This window comes from Salmo salar, chromosome ssa04 (genome assembly GCF_905237065.1).
Source record: "Salmo salar chromosome ssa04, Ssal_v3.1, whole genome shotgun sequence".
Lineage (NCBI taxonomy): Eukaryota > Metazoa > Chordata > Actinopteri > Salmoniformes > Salmonidae > Salmo > Salmo salar.
Genome location: NC_059445.1, coordinates 43,488,220 through 43,507,739, shown reverse-complemented (window position 1 = coordinate 43,507,739; position 19,520 = coordinate 43,488,220). Strand labels below are relative to the sequence as shown.

General features: G+C 45.0%; 1 protein-coding gene across 1 annotated transcript in view; it reads left to right on the top strand.

Annotated features, from left to right (window-relative positions):
* LOC106603171 (gamma-aminobutyric acid receptor subunit alpha-3) overlaps nt 1–19,520 on the top strand; it is a 149,335-nt gene that overhangs the window by 54,291 nt on the left and 75,524 nt on the right. The window contains exons 3-4 of the mRNA XM_014196486.2: nt 7,760–7,881; nt 11,430–11,500. Coding sequence (XP_014051961.1) covers nt 7,760–7,881; nt 11,430–11,500 — 193 coding nt within the window. The remainder of the gene's footprint in view (nt 1–7,759; nt 7,882–11,429; nt 11,501–19,520) is intronic.

Below are 19,520 nucleotides of genomic sequence, written 5' to 3'. Positions count from 1 at the left end.
TAGTATGTACAGTTGAAGTCGGAAGTTTACATACGCCTTAGCCAAATACATTTAAACTCAGTTTTTGACAATTCCTGACATTTAATCCAAGTTAAAATTCCCTGTCTTAGGTCAGTTAGGATCACCACCTTATTTTAAGAATATGAAATGTCAGAATAACAGTAGAGAGAATGATTTATTTCAGCTTTCATTTCTTTCATCACATTCCCAGTGGGTCAGAAGTTTACATACACTTAATTAGTATTTGGTAGCATTGCCTTAAAATTGTTTAACTTGGATCAAACGTTTCGGGTAGCCTTCCACAAGCTTCCCACAATAAGTGAATTTGGGCCCATTCCTCCTGACAGAGCTGGTGGAAATTAGTCAGGTTTGTAGGGCTCCTTGCTCACACATGCATTTTCAGTTCTACCCACAAATGTTCTATAGGATTGAGGTCAGGGCTTTGTGATTGCCACTCCCAATACCTTGACTTTGTTGTCCTTAAGCCATTTTGCCACAACTTTGGAAGTATGCTTGGGGTCATTGTCCATTTGGAAGACCCATTTGCGACCAAGCTTTAATTTCCTTACTGATGTCTTGAGACTTTGCTTCAATACATCCACATAATGTTCCTCCTCATGAAGCCATCTATTTTGTGAAGTGCACCAGTCCCTTCTGCAGCAAAGCACCCCCACAACATGATGCTGCCACCCCCGTGCTTCACGGTTGGGATGGTGTTCTTCGGCTTGCAAGCCTCCCCCTTTTTACTCCAAACATAACAATGGTCATTATGGCCAAACAGTTCTATTTTTGTTTCATCAGACCAGAGGACATTCCTTCAAAATGTATGATCTTTGTCCCCATGTGCAGTTGCAAACCGTAGTCTGGCTTATGTATAGCGGTTTTGGAGCAGTGGCTTCTTCCTTGCTGAGAGGCCTTTCAGGTTATGTCGACACAGGGCTCGTTTTACTGTAGAGATAGATACTTTTGAACCTGTTTCCTACAGAATCTTCACAAGGTCCTTTGCTGTTGTTCTGGGATTGATTTGAACTTTTCGCACCAAAGTATGTTATTCTCTAGGAGACAGAACGCGTCTCCATCCTGAGCGGTATGACAGCTGCGTGGTCCCATGGTGTTTATACTTGTTTACTATTGTTTGTACAGATGAACGTGGTACCTTCAGGAATTTGGACATTACTCCCAAGGATGAACCAGACTTAATAAATGTAAGAAAGAGAAGGGAAAGAGAAGATGGATAGAGATTAAGTCTGATTGTCAAGCGGGGTGAAGAGAAAAGTCTCCTTTATATTTTGAGTGAGTGAGTGTGAGTGTGAGTGTGAGAGTGTGAGAGAATTTACATAAGTATTCAGACCCTTTACTCAGTACTTTGTTGAAGCACCTTTGGCAGCGATTACAGCCTCGAGTCTTCTTGGGTATGACGCTACGAGCTTGGCACACCTTTATTTGGAGAGTTTCGCTCATTCTTCTCTGCAGCTCCTCTCAAGCTCTGTCAGGTTGGATGGGGAGCGTCACTGCACAGCTATTTTTAGGTCTCTCCAGAGATGTTCGATTGGGTTGAAGACTGGGCTCTGGCTGAGCCACTCAAGGACATTCAGAGACCTGTCCCAAAGCCACTCCTGTATTGTCTTGGCTGTGTGCTTAGGGTCGTTGTCCTGTTGGAAGGTGAACCTTTGGCCCAGTCTGAGGTCCTGAGTGCTCTGGAGCAGGTTTTCATCAAGGATCTCTCTGTACTTTTCTCTGTTCATCTTTCCCTCGATCCTGACAAGTCTCCCAGTCCCTGCCACTGAAAAACATCCCCACAGCATGATGCTGCCACCACCATGCTTCACCGTAGGGATGATGCCAGGTTTCCTCCAGATGTGATGCTTGGCATTCAGGCCAAATTGTTCAATCTTGGATTTATCAAATCAGAGAATCTTGTTTCTCATGGTCTGAGAGTCCTTTATGTGCATGTTGGCAAACTCCAAGCGGGCTGTCATGTGCCTTTTACTGAGGAGTGGCTTCCGTCTGGCCACTCTACCATAAAGGCCTGATTTTGTGGAGTGCTGCAGAGATGGTTGTCCTTCTGGAAGGTTGTCCTTCTTCTCCCATCTCCACAGAGGAACTCTGGGGATCTCTGTCAGAGTGACCATCGGGTTCTTCGTCACCGTCCTCCCTTTTACATTTGCAAACATTTCTAAAAACCTGTTTTTGCTTTGTCATTTTGGGGTATTGCGTGTAGAGTGAAATATTTTAATACATTTTGGAATAAGGCTGTAACGTAACAAAATGTGGAAAAAGTCAGAGGGTCTGAATAGTTTGCTAATGAACTGTATGTTTGCCGTCTTATCAGTGAGACTCGAATGTATGTTCCCGTCACTAACTCACAACATCCCACAGACAAGACTCTCGTCAGTTTGGTCATGGCAAGATAAACACATTTGTTTGTTTTTATAAAGCTGCTTGTTTACAAGGATGTTTGAGAGTGATGCTTGTTCCAGTTTCCTGGATAGCCTTATAGAAGTCAGCAGAACAGATTTGAAATGGGGAACGATAGTGGCTGCTGTTTCTATAGCAGGTTTTAACTTCTGAAGGAAAGGGAAAAGCAGACAAATGGTGTTATTTAGTGGCTGCTCCCTTGTACTGCAGATGTGATAGCAGAATCTCTACTAATTTTCTCTTCTTTTAATTCTCGCCCTCTCCCTCACGCCTTTTTTTTTATAGGACTGTAAACTCACTCACTGTAAACTCTGAGTACTTTTTAAGATTCAGTGTTTGACCATTGCATTTATCTGCCAGCAAGGCCAGAGATTCTACATGGGCAGAGAGTCACGAGTACTCCTAATAAAAGTCTGAGCTAAGTTTGCTGAGCAGTGAGCCTTCTTCAAAAGAGAACGCCCAACACGCATCCGTCCCTCATTAGCTTCAATTAGATAAAAGAAGAATGAACAGAAATGTTGGTCATTATTGAGCTGCGAGGTGGCATCTGCCCCTGAGTCAATCAATGCTGCATTAGCAACCATTGTTCAACCTGTTCCCTTTCTCTCCTGGAGGCCTTATCTCCTCTGAGCACAGACAATTGGTAGACACTAAAAAGACAAGGCCAACAAAGGAAATCAGGCATATTGTGAAGCCTTTGAATGATAGCAGGCATGTCTTTGTCGGATACAATGTGTCGTGTGATATGCTGCATATTAGTATCAATAGGTTGGTGACGGGCTGGGGCTGATGAGATGTGTGAGTGGGTTGCTAGGGAGGGGTTTACCCTTGGTGCTGATGGGTGGCAGTAGGGGGTTGGTTGATTCTGGAATAGAAATGTTGTTAATTAAGAGTTTATTGATGAGGGCATGTACCCCCTCCTTGTCATTCATACCCCCCTGTTGGAGGTAGATGGTGGTTGTCTTTCCTTTAATTTCCCCTTGCCATAGTAAGTAAATGAAGCAGGGCCCCTGTAGCTACAGCACGCTGGGGAGAATCATCAGCTTTCAAAATGTCATTTGTAGGCAGCTCCGACCGGGCCCACTAATCCTCTCCATTGGATTCTGGCAGCCTCCGGTACCCAGTAGCAAAACAATGAGGCCGTGTGGCGTGGGCCCAGCCACTCCAGCAGCGGACAGATATCGGGTCCTTATCAGTCAATCAGTAACAAGCCTCCCTATAAGCCCCCACGGCACACTCCAGAGAGCGGGAGGGAGCGAGAGAGCGAAGGAGGAAGGAGAGTTGTGCGTGTGGGGGATTGGGGGAAGCTTTCTGAGGATGCAGGCCCTCTTAAAGCTCAAGGAATTTAATTAGATGTCGGTGGAGTTATACCCAGTGCGGCTCTTTTTCCTTCCCTCTCTCTCCCCCTCTCTCCTTCTCCCTCTCTCTCTCTCCTCCTCTCTCTCCTTCTTTCCTTCCCTCTCTCTCCCCCTCTCTCCTTCTCCCTCTCTCTCTCTCCTCCTCTCTCTCCTTCTTTCCTTCCCTCTCTCTCCCCCTCTCTCCTTCTCCCTCTCTCTCTCTCTCTCTCTCTCCTCCTCTCTCTCCTTCTTTCTTTCCTTCCCTCTCTCTCCCCCTCCTTCTCCCTCTCTCTCTCTCCTCCTCTCGCTCCTTCTTTCCTTCCCTCTCTCTCCCCCTCTCTCCTTCTCCCTCCCTCTCTCTCTCCTTCTCTCTCTCCTTCTTTCCTTCTCTCTCTCTCTCCTTCTCCCTCCCACTCTCTCTCTCCCCCTCTCTCCTTCTCCCTCCCTCTCTCTCTCCTCTCTCTCTCCTTCTTTCCTTCCCTCTCTCTCCCCCTCTCTCCTTCTCCCTCCCTCTCTCTCTCTCTCTCTCCTTCTCTCTCACTCTCTCTCTCTCCTTCTATCCTCTCTCCCTCTCTCCTTCTTCCTCTCTTTCTCTCATTTTCCCTCATCTCTCTCTCCTCTCCTCTCCTCCACACCTTATCTCTCTCTCTTTCTCTCTCTCTCTCTCCCTCTCTCGTTCTCTCCTTTTCCCCATCTCTCTTGCTCTCTCTCGTTCTCTCTCACCCTCTCTCCTTCTCACCTCTCTCTCTCCCTCTCTCCTTCTCCCCTCTCTCCCTCTCTCCTTCTCCCCTCTCGCTCTCTATCTCCTTCTCCCCTCTCTCTCTCTCCCTATCTCCTTCTCCCCTCTCTCCCTCTCTCCTTCTCCCCTCTCTCTCCCTCTCTCCTCCCTCCCCTCTCTCTTTCACCCTATCTCCTTCTCCCCCTCTCTCCTTCTCCCCCTCTCTCCTTCTCCCCCTCTCTCCTCCTCTCCTCCTCTCTATCTCCTTCTCCCCCCTCTCTCCCTCTCCTCCCTCCGCTCTCTCTTTCACCCTATCTCCTTCTCCCCCTCTCTCCTTCTCTCCTTCTCTCTCTCCCTATCTCCTCCTCTCCTCCCCCCTCTCTCTCTCCCCTCTCTCTCCCGCTCTCCTCCCTCCCCTCTCTCTTTCACCCTATCTCCTTCTCCCCCTCTCTCCTTCTCTCTCTCCCTATCTCCCTCTCTCTCCTCCCTCCCTCCCCTCTCTCTCTCCTCCCTCCCCTCTCTCCTCCCTCCCCTCTCTCCCCCTCTCTCCTCCTTCCCCTCTCTCCCGCTCTCTCCTCCCTCCCTCTCTCTATCTCCTTTTCCCGCTCTCGCTCTCGCTCTCTCTCTCTCTCTCTCTCCTCTATGTTGCTCTGCTGTGTTTATCAATCAGACCTGATTCATTTTCAGCAGAGACCCCTTTGGCTTTGACTGACGTCTGAGATGATTGGATGTGAAATACAAATAGTAGTTCATACGTCAAGGTGCCACACGCATGCACACACACACATACACACACGTACAAAAGTGATGTTCTGTCTGTCCTTCCTTTTATGACATAGCCTTAACTGTGCTGTTAGTACTGGTGTACTGACAATGAGATTTCAGATGGACAGCTAATGTACCCATCCCTTGAAACATCACAATTTCTAGTCGGTCTGCCAGTTGAGGGCTTGTGTTTGTTTATCCTTATAGTGTACTATGTGAAGGGTAGATGTACCTGTATAATGTATTTGAACGCACAGTGACCAGCTGCACATGTAAGGTTGTATGTATGTGTGTTCATGTGAGAGTGTTTATGGGCGGTGCATGCCTGAGTATAAATTACTTTGGCTGCTAGCTATTAGTGGCCCTCAGACATTCTTGTTGATAGGGGTAATCTGGAGACAGGTCAGAGGTCAGTCCCTCAGGGGCTCTGAGTTTGATTGAAAATGGCACTCATTAGCTCATCTATGGTGCCCTCTCCGTCTCACCAGCACATTGTTCACTGGGGAACGGTGGCCAGGCCCACAAAGAGATAATTGCTCTGGCATATTTAAGGTAATTAAGGAAGCGGAGGTTGACTGCATATTCAGGACCTCGTTTGTCACTTGTGGGATATTATGCAGAATGAAGGAGGAAAAAACCCTGAGGCAGAGTTTGCAGCAGCTCTGTGACTGTGAGCTGTCTGTCGGAAGCAGCTCTGTGACTGTGAGTTGTCTGTCGGCAGCAGCTCTGTGACTGTGAGTTGTCTGTTGGCAGCAGCTCTGTGACTGAATTGTCTGTCGGCAGCAGCTCTGTGACTGTGAGTTGTCTGTCGGCAGCAGCTCTGTGACTGAATTGTCTGTCGGCAGCAGCTCTGTGACTGAGTTGTCTGTCGGCAGCAGCTCTGTGACTGAATTGTCTGTCGGCAGCAGCTCTGTGACTGTGAGTTGTCTGTCGGCAGCAGCTCTGTGACTGTGAGTTGTCTGTCGGCAGCAGCTCTGTGACTGTGAGTTGTCTGTCGGCAGCAGCTCTGTGACTCTGAGTTGTCGGTCGGCAGCAGCTCTGTGACTGTGAGTTGTCTGTCGGCAGCAGCTCTGTGACTGTGAGTTGTCGGTCGGCAGCAGCTCTGTGACTGTGAGTTGTCGGTCGGCAGCAGCTCTGTGACTGTGAGTTGTCGGTCGGTGTCACGCTGGTATGAATGATTCGGGAGACAGGCGCAGGAATGCATAATAGGGGTTTTATTCAGCGCAAATTACGGTGTGCCGTAATTTCCGGAGGGATCCGTGACTGCACCTGCAGCGCAACGACACCTGCCTCGAGGACGATCACAGGAACGCAGTGTGGGTCAATCAGGACCCGATGCAACTGCCGAAGTTGCGGCGGCGTAGGACGGACCAGTAACAGTGCCGTTGGACAGACCGGTTGTGATGGTGTCGGATGGACCGGTTGTGATGTCGTCGGACGGGCCAGTTGTGATGGCGTCGGACGGGCCAGTTGTGGCTGCTGAAGTGGCGTCGGACGGACTTGTTGTGGCGATGTCGGACGGCCCAGTTGCAGCTGCCGAAGTTGCGGCAGGGCCGGACGGACCAGTTGCAGCGTTGTCGGACGGGCCATTCCCGCTGTCTCCCTTAATGGTCGATTATTATGTCACGTTGGCATGAAGGAATGGGAGACAGATGCAGGAATGCGTAATAGTTTTTTTTATTTAGCCCAAATTACGGCGTGCCGTGTAAAGGCACGGGGACGAAGACCAAACAAACACTATACAAAAACACAGGGTTCAAACCCAAACAAAAGAGCGAGGAGTACCTAGAATAAATACACACGTGCACAATGATTAACACACGGGACGAGACCCGTAATCATCTGCGCAATCCGCAAAGGCACGAAAGCCCAAAACACACAGCACAAGCACTCACACGACCAACGGACATTGTAACAATAATCGACAAGACCATGGAAATCAAAGGCAACATATATATACAAATACTAATCAGTGGGAATAGGGGACAGGTGTGCGTGATGAACGTTCCGGAGGGATCCGTGACAGTCGGCAGCAGCTCTGTGACCGGCAGCAGTTCTGTGACTAATCCTTTTGGACTTCAATCAGTCTTTCCATGTCTGAGAGTGGTGTGCTGCCACACGACGCCCAAAATGAAATCCCAACATGTTTGGGTTTCAATCAATGCGGTAGCCATGACTCTGAAGGTTGAATTTAGAAAAAGGTTCAGTTACCCCTACAACTCTCTCAGTGGTTGGAAACAACAGTGGTAACTCCAATGGTTTGACCAGATCTCGTTGTAAACAGGAAATTGATAATGAGCGCAAAGTGAAGCTGCGGACAGACAGAGACGTGTGGTATTCTGGTTCGGTGGAGCTTTTTCTATTTAGTGTATTTCCCATGGCTGATCTGAGGAGCCGGAGGAACCACTGCTACAGGAAAGACTCAAAGATGTCTGCTGTGTTCAATCTAATACTTTCTCTCTCTCGCCTCTCTCTCTCTCTCTCTCTCGCTCTCTCTCTCGCTCTGTCTCTCACTCTGCAGGGCAGTGGTTGGGCACAGAGAGCCGTTGCCTGACGACAGTAGAGACAACATCACCATTTTCACCCGGATCCTGGACAGACTGCTGGATGGCTACGACAACCGCCTGCGCCCTGGGCTGGGAGGTAGGCTGGTTTGTTGAGCGAAGACACTGCTCACCCCTCCCTACCTCTAACAGCCAGACATACTGCTTATAGTGCTTTCTGGGCTCTGCCGCACACAATGTGTAGGATTCTCTCTAAGCTGCTGAGTCTGCCATCCACCACTTTAATAAAACTATGTTTGTTACATTCACTATATAGCCATACATTGCTTCAACGAGATCATCAGCTAGCTAGCATATTAGCTTTTTGTAATGTCGAACTGTCTGCTTCTACTACCTTAAACTATTAAAGTAAGCTACTTTTAACATGAAGAATCAATCAGCTATTTATAAAGACCTTCATTATCTGAATCAGTTCTGTTAGTGATGGGACAAAAGCTTGAACACATGATATGGCGCACCAGAACCAGGAGTGAAATACAATTATCTAGCTAGTTAAAAACAAGCCGCTGGCCACTGCCTCTACTGAAACAGAGAGCACCTGCTCTCCTCTCTCCTCCCTCCCTGCCTCCCTGCGGTGCCAGCCCACGCCCAGCGAGCCAGGCAGCTAGCTGTGGCGTGCAATGATGGATTTGGGGCTGTGACCCCATGATGAATTGGTTCCCTTGTCAGAGTGACCTCCATTGATCCTTCAGAGTCTGATAATGGTTTTCATTACCAGCTCAGTTTCCCTGATCACAGTGAGAGTACATCTCTTCAAATGTTGAACAGATTGCTTTTTGGAACAGTGAAATGACTAATCCTCATCACAAGGAGATGCTTATCGCTAGCAGAATGCTACAAAGACCCTATTCAAAACAGCAGCTTCTTGAGACTTGGCATGCAAGCCCAGTCTTCAGATCCCAGAGGTCCAGCAGAGCTCTGATTTCCTGCCCACTGGGGACGGCCCGGCCTTGGCGGAGGAAGTGCTAATGCTACATACTCATCAGGGTGGCATTAAGACCGTATGCTAATGATTTTACATTCATTGTGGATATTTTTTTATTGAGCTTATTATAAGTCATTTTTGGATTCTCAGTCAGAGGTCGGTGAGAGTGTGAATATGAAATCCGTGTGACGTTTTAAGCTGACAGTGTTGAGCACCCCCACACTATTCCACCCCCCCACTAGGATGTCTGATAAGTGTCACCACATCAGCTATGCCACCTGTGCACTTTCCATGAGTCTCCGACCTTCCAGACAGAGAGATCTCAGGTGCCCTCCAAATGTATTGGACGTGTTCTGTATTCCAAAGACCTCAGCATGTGCATTTTGATTAATGGCTGATGTCATGTTGCCAGGGGAACTCTAAATTCCATAAAGGCAGGTTCTGGAAGCATTCCATTGGTTCCAGTCTGTCTAGGAGCAACGACTGGCAGACAGCCACTCACAGCCTTACATCAAAGCCCCTCATTTGCACAGAGACATTCATTTACATCCTACAATTGATTAAATCAAAGTTAAGGCCTTGAGGCTCTAATTGGAAACCTTATAACTTAAAGGTGATTCCCCGCAGTCCCGTCATCGTATTTAGGATGACTCATGTGCAGCACATTGTCATCTCTGTTACATCTCCTGTCTTTTCTTTAACTCTATTCTGAAACTGCACAATTCACCCAGTTACACCGGAAATGTTGTTTACCCCAGATAGGAAGCACTTCCAGTTGAAGGATAATAAACAGTAGAAAACCTTAGGATAATGCACAGTGAATAGCATCATCTGACACCAATACAAACAAGTCCCTCTAAACAGGCCTAAATATGATTTGAATGTGGTCCTGCCAACCCTCATTATTCCTGTGATTTCTCATCTCTCGTTTCTCATTTCTCGTTTCTAATCTCAGTTTGTGACTTTGATGATGATGATGCAAACACTCTCCCTGAAAACAACCTCCGTTAAAGTCTGGCTGTCTCCATACAGTAGGTTCAGTCTTGTTTATTTGGTGTAGAGTGTTGAGACATGAAATATTCATGCCTCTGCCTCTACCATTGGATTTGGAGTTTGGAGAGTGAACAGATTTTTCTGAACTGACATTAACAACTAACCTGAAGCAGACAGGGCAGCAGTAAGGTCTGTTGGTCAGGGAAAGGACCGGTCAAGTCAAATCAAATCAAGCTTTATGTATACAGCACATTTCAGACATGGAATGCAACGCAATGTGCTTCACAGGAAAAAACGAATACAAAATAATAATAGGGGAAATATTTACTACACAACAAACGTAAGATAAAAAACTAAAGAATTACAAAAACTGAACGACTAAAAAGCACCCTAAGGAAAAGCACAGCTAAAAATATGTATTTAACATCTCTTTTAAATATGTCCACAGTTAGGGGCCCCATTAGGTTCTCTGGCAGGCTGTTCCAGAGGCTGGGGGCATACTGTAAAAAGGTCAGTGCCAGAGGACCTGAGGGACCTACTTGGACATAACTTAAAAGCATGTCTGACATGTATTGGAGTGCACAATCGTGGATTGATTTAAAAATCAATAGAAGAATCTTAAAATGAATTCTAAAACTCACAGGTAGTCAGTGCAGATACCTAAAAACCGGTGTAATGTGTGCTCTCCATCTGGTCTTGGTCAGTACCCATGCTGCAGCATTCTGTATGTTTTGCAGTTGACCAATGGCTTTCTTGGGTAGACCAGACAGGAGAGCATTACAGCAGTCAAGCCTGCTTGTAATAAAAGCATGGATGAGTCTCTCTGTATCAGCCTGAGAGAGAAACGGCTGCAACTTGCCAAGGTCCCCCAGGTGGTAAAAAGCTATTTTGGTCACATTCCTAATGTGTGATTCAAAATTCAGTTCATAATCTAAAATGACAACTAGGGTTTTTACCTGGTGTTTTATCTTTATTGTCTGTTAATTAAAATGTGCGACTAGATTCTCTCTGTGCTTTGGCTCCAAAAATAGTACATCGGTCATGTCTTGATTTAGCTGGAGGAAGTTGTGAGCCGTTCAAGTATTTAAATCACTAATAAAGACTAATCATTTATCCGTCGAGCTAAAATCCTCTGATGACACAGAAATGTAAAGTTGTGTATTGTCTGCGTAGCAGTGAAAATCAATGATGTGCTTTCTGATAACACTGTCAAAGGGTAACATATATAAACTGAACTGTACCGGACCCAAAATCAAACATTCTGGAATGCCACATGTCATATTTATTTTCTCTGAGTTATGTTCACCAAGGGTGACAAAAACTCTCAACTGGTTAAATAGGTCCTAAACCCATTTAGAACTGGACCGGAGAGGCCAACCCACCTCTCCAGTCTGTCCAGAAGGACATCATGGTCAACAGTGTTGAATGCAGCACTTAAATCCAGGAGTACAAGGACAGAGAGCTGTTTGGCATCTGTGTTGGCTCTAAGCTCATTTACCACTTTAACTAAGGCTGTCTCTGTGCTGTGGTGAGCACGAAAACCAGATTGGAATTTTTCTAAAATATAGTTGCCACTAAAAATCAGCTGTTTGAAAACCAATTTCTCCAGAATTTTGCTTAAGAATGGTAAACATCTAAGATGGAGCACTCCTTTGTCATTTCATAAAGGTACTTAAACTCTGCCTCTTTGTCTTCTCTTCGTGCCCAAGCAGAGAGTGTGACGGAGGTGAGGACAAATATCTACGTGACCAGCTTTGGACCAGTGTCAGACACAGACATGGTAAGTGTTTTATTATTGCACCGTCATCCAGGTCCTCAGAATGTGACCCCTAAAGGACCAGCATGACTTATCAAATAATTCATCACAGATGTTGTAATATGCATCCATTTTTTTAAATTTATATTATATTTGAGACAAAACTGTTGTAATTATGTCATACTTACAGAAGGAGTGTTTAAGGTAATGTTGCATTGGACTACCCTTATCTGCCAAATGAATACTGCAAGCATCTTCTACTCGGCTGTACTGTATGTCAACACAGTAAATCCTATAGTGAGTGACTGGCTGAACATGACATCATCGGCGATATGCAAAAAGCCCATACAATGCAACAGGAAGTGACAAGTTGAACCCTTTGACCACCGAGACTAATGCAAGTCAAAACAATGTTGACTTATCGACACAGTCTATTGGTTACCTAACAAATGGGGAATGGCTTTTTATGCAAATACATATTCAGACGTCTTTTTCATGTTCAGTGACACACGTCAGCTGCTTAGAATGGAATGGGTTCATTTTAGAGATCAGGAAATTGGTTATGGGGCAGGCCTGGAGGAATTGTATGTGTCTTAATCATACACACAATTAGGTTTGGCATGCGAGATGAATGAATGGAGCCATGCAGAGCCACTGCTCATTCTGCACAGGCAGGCTTCCATCTACTAATAGTGAGAAGGAAACAGAGTGCAATCGGCTGCATTATATGGAGCGTAAACTGTAATTCAATTACAAAGCAATAATTAGCTAGGTTAACATTAACATAATCATCCTTTGAGTATCAAAAGGATTCAGCGAGTTTCTATAAATGATTTATTAATTACCAAAAAGTAGGACCGTTTAACGCCTGGGAAAACAGATCTAATTAACAGCATATTACGTCATTTCAAATGTTGTTCTGAGGACAACCTATACCCAGGCAACTCACAACTTGGTGTCTCACAGATCCAGTGGTCCTGTTGCCCATCTGTTGCCACTCCCAGCCAGTCTCAGGAATCCTCCCCCCACTCCCCTACCCCCAACTCCTACCCTCAGGACCATTCATCCTGCCTCCTCACTGGGCCCAATATGCCATGTCTGCTCTAATTTCTCCACCGTCACGACAGCGGACGAATCAGAGCTAAATTCAGGAAGATATTTTGGGCAAAACTGAAATATCAGGCCAATAACAAGAACACGCAAATTCCAGTCAAAGTGTAGAACGCTTACAGTAAGTGACTATGTGGTCCGCAGATGACTTTAGAGGCTGTCAGTCCAATCCCTTAATTGTGGATTATCTTGGTGATGGCTTGAGAGGAAGTGAATGTGTTGCTCTCTCATCTCTGTTCCTCTCTCATCTCCCTTATCTCTCCATTTCTCTCCCTCTCACCTTTCCTGTATCTCTCTCCTCTCCTGTCACTCTCTCACTTCTCTCTCTCTTTCTCCTCTCTCCTCTTGTCTCCCTCTCTCTCTTTCTCCTGACTCTCTCCCCTTGTCTCCCTCTCTCTCTCTTTCTTCTGACTTTCTCCTCTTCTGCTCTCTCTCTTTCCTCTCCTGTATCTCTGGAGGTTTATGTCGCTCCGTCCCATTTGTTCCTGTGTCTGCGCTGTCGTGGTGTATTCTCCTGTTCTCTGGCGGGCTAGCCTTGACAGGCCTGGTGTGATGAAATTGAGGGCAGTCTAATCTGCCCCAGGTACTGTGTAGAACCCTGCTTGATGAAGATGACAGAACTAGTCCCGGGGCCTGTCTTGATCCCACCAAGCTCCGCTCTCATTTCACAACTCTGTTGTGCTAAAAACACTGGAGACCCGCGGTATCAACACGCTAGCCAGTGGTACGCTGCATGGCCTAGAATGAAGCAGTTAAAAAGCCTTATCGTGCAAGAGATGAATAAAGGCGATATAATTTTCAGTCCCCTGGAGTTATTTTTGCTTGATTATAAAGCATCCGTCTACAGGCTAACAGTTTTTAGTGTTTTACTGAAACGGACTCTTCCTGATCCAAATGGAGTATAGGAGGTGGACGTTGGGCTTCTCTGTAGCTGGATATATTACTCTGCTCTGCTCTGGCCCTCCATTTATTAAGCTTTGCCAAAAGATGTCATATTTTGGTTTATTATCAACTGGTACAAATTTCTCTCCTTCCCTCTGTAGCCTATTTGGCTAGACCAGTGAAGTACTCTCTCTCTCTCTCTCTCTCTCTCTCTCTCTCTCTCTCTCTATTGCAACTCATATTTTTTCTGCTGTAATTGTTCCCTATTTCAGCTACCAAATTATATTTTCTGTGACGAGGGAAGAAAAATAACACTTGGATATAAAAACTTGGGAAGGAAAACTGTACAGTAAATGGTCCTACCCATGAACAAATTAGGTGGAGATATTTTTCCTGTTGGTGTTTGAGGGTGAATGCATCCATCACCGTGCCCTTGCTCAAGGGGACTCTCGCCATATTAGTTCTCTAGCAGGAAAATAAGAAAATAAATGCAGGTTGTAATAAGGATGGTTAACTGATAATTAAAACTATTGTTTCTGAGTCTCCAGTAAAAAGAAGTGTCCTTCAGGGAAACGCATTGACGTTCACTATAATGTGCTCTCACAATAGTCCTCCATCTTCTCTCCCACCATACCGGTCTTCATTTTGCTCTTTGTCACAATATGATAAACATATATTCAGGGCGGGAATAAGTGTTAAAAGCTTAACGGGCACAGTCTGGAGGAAGACAATTTGCATCCTTAATAGGCCACTTCCATGAGACTCTGTATTGTGTTGCCATAGTTACAAGTCGTTAAGCCGCTCTCTTAAGTCCATGCTGTGTAATTGCAATGCAACTTATGTCTCCCAAGTATCCCTCATAAACATTTGTTATGCAGTCTCAGAATTGTTTACTGCAGTTGCTCACTCATGCATGTCAAATGATCATTTCTTCTGACTTTTTGTTTCTACAACGATCATGTGAAATAATCTTGATATTGAGAGATAGCAGCACAGTATAACAAATCATACATACGTTCCATATTTTCATCCAAAGGTCATTCTGAAGATTAGACCAAACCGATTGAGCCAATTAGAATGCATCAGGGCGAACACACTAAAAGTTTCTGAAGAAAGTATTGACCCGTGGAGAGGCTGTAATCATCTGGTCTGGTCATGAAAATGACGGCACCGTGATTATGACACAGCAATCCCAATGTTCCGTGCTGCCTTACACTGCTCTCTGAGGACAGCCTTTAGCATGTCACATAACTGAGATGGTAGGAAAACGTCAGAGGTGAAGTGGACTATTAGGAAACACAAAATGCTCCAGTGAGTGGCTTATTGGGAAACCATGCAACATCTACACTATCTAATGTGAAAAGCATCAGAACATCTCTGAGATGTGTACATGCTTGTCATCATCACTGTGTTTACCTAACTGTGTCTGATGTACGGTAGCAATTTGAGAACATAATGCGATTCATTATGTGCGTTGTGTGTCATTATGCAATTATCCACATGAGGAAAATAGCTTTTCATTCGGTGCTAAAACTAGCTACAGTAGTAAGCATGATGTCTAACAGGGGACATTGACACATGTAAACTAAGTGTGACCTTGATCAGATCCTCGTTGGCTAATCGATACACCACAGGGAATTATTGTGTCATTATCGTTTCTAATCAAATAGTGTTATCGATCTCAAACCAAAATTATATGGTTCTTGATGTCCATTAAAACATAATGAGGAAATGTTTAGCTGTGTAAATCCTCTCTCTATCGCCTGTTCTATACTGAATAGTACCCACACACAGTTTGTATGGAAATGCTGTTGCCTGAACTCTGATTCTTCTGGAACAAATCAGACAGACGTGGTGGCCTGAAACAATCTGTTGCCAAAATGTGTTTCTGCCTCAGAGCCAAGTGTGGAGGAGCTGTTGGAACACCAAAGATAATGTGTGATTGACAGCACATCACACATGCACAGGTCAGAGTCCCAGCAGGGGACAACGAGAGAGGAAGTGAGGGAGAAAGAGATTGGACTGGGAAATGAGTGAGAGAGGGGAGAGAGAGAGGAAAAATGACTAGCTGTTAATTAACAAATACATGGGCCAGCTCATCATTACGGAGCTCAGGGAGAGAGTTGGTCTCATGGAACCAGGTTCGCCTCCAGCAACTCAGATTTTGAAGAGGAGGACAGACAATGTTTTTGTAGGAAAATCAAGACTGCCGCAGAACCAGACTGAAAATGAAGTTATTGTTTTCAATTTGGGAGGCACTGAGGTAAATTCAGGACTACTACTGCATAAAACTCACTAAGAGATTAACTCTTCTTTAGGTAGAGGTAGCTGCCCACATAAAAAATACTATGGTTTACTATAGAATACATTTTTCGAGAATAACACAACAAAAAGTTGAACATGTATTTCCATTGTGGTCCTAGTTCAAACATCAAACATGTTACACATTTACAACTAACCCACGTGAAAAAATCCTATACTGTATACCACACCCCCTCGGCAATAAGGCCCGAGGGGGTGTGGTATATGGCCAATATACCACGACTAAGGGCTGTTCTTGGGCACGACGCAATGGGGAGTGCTAGGACACAGCCCTTATCCGTTGTATATTGGCCATATATCACAAACCCCAGAGGTACCTTATTGTTATTATAAACTGGTTACCAATGTAATTAGAGCAGTAAAAATACATGTTATACGGTCTGATATACCACGGCTGTCAGCCAATCAGCATGCAGGGCTCTAACCACCCAGTTTATAATATGGTTTAAATAAATGTATATACTATAGTATTCACTGTATTGTTTTTTTATAACTTTGTAGTATTCATTGTAGTGTTTTTGCATGACCATAGTATACTATAGTATTCATTGTAGTATTTTTTGTGGACACGACTGTAGTGTTTTTGTCAACTTGACTGTAGTATTCTCTGTAGTGTTTTTGCAGACTTTAAATGAAATCAAATTGTAATTGTCATATGCGCCGAATTCAACAGGTGTAGACCTTACAGTGAAATGCTTAACCAACAAGCCCTTAACCAACAATGCAGTTTTAAGAAAAATAAATGTTCAGTAAAAAATAAATAAGTAAAAAATAGAAAATAAAAGTAACAAATAATTAAAGAGCAGCAATAAAATCACAATCGCCAGGCTATATACAAGGGGTACCGGTACGGAGTCAATGTGCGGGGTTACGGATAGTCGAGGTAATTGAGGTAATATGTACAGTTGAAGTCGGTAGTTTACATACACCTTAGCCAAATACATTTAAACTCAGTTTTTCACAATTCCTGACATTTAATCCTTGTAACAATTCCCTGCCTTAGGTCAGTTAGGATCACCACTTTATTTTAAGAATGTGAAATGTCAGAATAATAGTTGAGAGAATGATTTATTTCAGCTTTTATTTCTTTCATCGCATTCCCAGTGGGTCAGAAGTTTACATACACTCAATTAGTATTTGGTAGCATTGCCTTTAAATTGTTTAACTTGGTGCAAATGTTTCGGGTAGCCTTTCACAAGCTTCCCACAATAAGTTGGGTGAATTTTGGCCCATTCCTCCTGACAGAGCTGGTGTAACTGAGTCAGGTTTGTAGGTCTCCTTGCTTTTTCAGTTCTGCCCACAAATGTTCTATGGGATTGAGGTCAGGGCTTTGTGATGCCCACTCCAATGTTGTCCTTAAGCCATTTTGCCACAACTTTGGAAGTATGCTTGGGGTCATTGTCCATTTGGAAGACCCATTTGCGACCAAGCTTTAACTTCCTGACTGATGTCTTGAGATGTTGCTTCAATATATCCACATCATTTTCCTCCCTCATGATGCCATCTATTTTGTGAAGTGCACCATTCCCTCCTGCAGCAAAGCACCCCCACAACATGATGCTGCCACCCCTGTGCTTCACGGTTGGGATGGTGTTCTTCGGTTTGCAAGCTTCCCCCTTTTTCCTCCAAACATAACGATGGTTATTATGGCAAAAAAATTCTATTTTAGTTTCATCAGACCAGAGGACATTTCTCCAAAAAGTACGATATTTGTCCTCATGTGCAGTTGCAAACCATAGTCTGGCTTTTTTATGGCGGTTTTGGAGCAGTTGCTTCTTCCTTGCTGAGCGGCCTTTCAGGTTATGTCGATATAGGACTCATTTTACTGTGGATATAGATCCTTTGGTACCTGTTTCCTCCAGCATCTTCACAAGGTCCTTTGCTGTTGTTCTGGGATTGATTTGCACCTTTTGCACCAATGTACGTTCGTCTCTAGGAGACAGAACGCATCTCCTTCCTGAGCGGTATGACGGCTGCGTGGTCCCATGGTGTTTATACTTGCATACTATTGTTTGTACAGATGAACGTGGTACCTTCAGGCTTTTGGAAATTGCTCCGAAGGATGAACCAGACTTGTGGAGGTCTACAATTTTTTTCTGAGGTCTTGACTGATTTCTTTTGATTTTGCCATGATGTCAAGCAAAGAGGCACTGAGTTTGAAGGTAGGCCTTGAAATTCATCCACAGGTACACCTCCAATTGACTCAAATGATGTCAATTAACCTATCAGAAGCTTCTAAAGACATTACATAATTCTCTGGAATTTTCCAAGCTGTTTAAAGGCACAGTCAACTTAGTGTATGTAAACTTCTGACCCACTGGAATTGTGATGCAGTGAAATAATCTGTCTGTAAACAATTGTTGGAAAATTACTTGTCATGCACAAAGTAGATGTCCTAACCGACTTGCCAAAACTATAGTTTGTTAACACTAAATTTGTGCAGTGGTTGAAAAATGAGTTTTAATGACTTCAACCTAAGTGTATGTAAACTTCTGACTTCAACTGTACGTGTAGGTAGAGTTAAAGTGACTATGCATAGATAATAAACAAAGAGTAGCAACAGCGTAAAAGATGGGGGGGGGCAATGCAAATAGTCTGGGTAGCCATTTGATTTGCTGTTCAGGAGTCTTATGGCTTGGAGGTAGAAGCTGCTAAGAAGTCTTTTGGACCCAGACTTGGTGCTCCGGTACCGCAGAGAGTACAGTCCATGGCAAGGTTACTGGAGTCTGACAATTTTTTGTGCCTTCCTCTGAAACCACCTGGTATAGAGGTCCTGGATGGCAAGAAGCTTGGCCCCAGTGATATACTGGGCGTACGCACTACCCTCTGTAGTGCCCTGTGGTCGGAGGCCGAGCAGTTGCCATACTAGGCAGTGATGCAACCAGTCAGGATACTCTAGATGGTGCAGCTGTAGAACATTTTGAGGATCTGAGGACCCATGCCAAATCTTTTCAGTCTCCTGAGGGGGAATAGGCTTTGTCGTGCCCTCTTCACGACTGTCTTGGTGTGTTTGGACCATGATAGTTTGCTGTTGATGTGGACACCAAGGAACTTGAAGCTCTCACCCTGCTCCAAAACAGCCCCATTGATGAGAATGGTGGCGTGCTCGGTCCCCCTTTTCCTGTAGTCCACAATCATCTCCTTTGTCTTGATCATGTTGAGGGAGAGGTTGTTGTCCTGGCACCACACAGCCAGGTCTCTGACCTCCTCCCTATATGCTGTCTCATGGTTGTCGGTGATCAGGCCTACCACTGTTGTGTCATCGGCATACTTAATGATGGTGTTGGAGTCATGCCTGGCCATGCAGTCATGAGTGAACAGGGAGTACAGGAGGGGACTGAGCATGCACCCCTGAGGGGCCCCGTGTTGAGGATCAGCGTGGCGGATGTGTTGTTAGCTACCCTTACCACCTGGGGGTGGCCTGTCAGGAAGTCCAGGATCCAGTTGCAGAGGGAGGTGTTACGTCCCAGGGTCCTTAGCATATTGATGAGCTTTGAGGGCACTTGTGGTGAGCTGTAGTCAATGAATAGCATTATCACATAGGTGTTCCTTTTGTCCAAGTTGAAAAGGGCAGTGTGGAGTGCAAGAGATTGCATCATCTGTGGATCTGTTGGGGCAGTATGCAAATTGGAGTGGGTCTCGAGTTTCTGGGATAATGGTGTTGATGTGAGCCATGACCAGCCTTTCAAAGCACTTCATGGCTACAGACATGAGTGCTACGGGTCGGTAG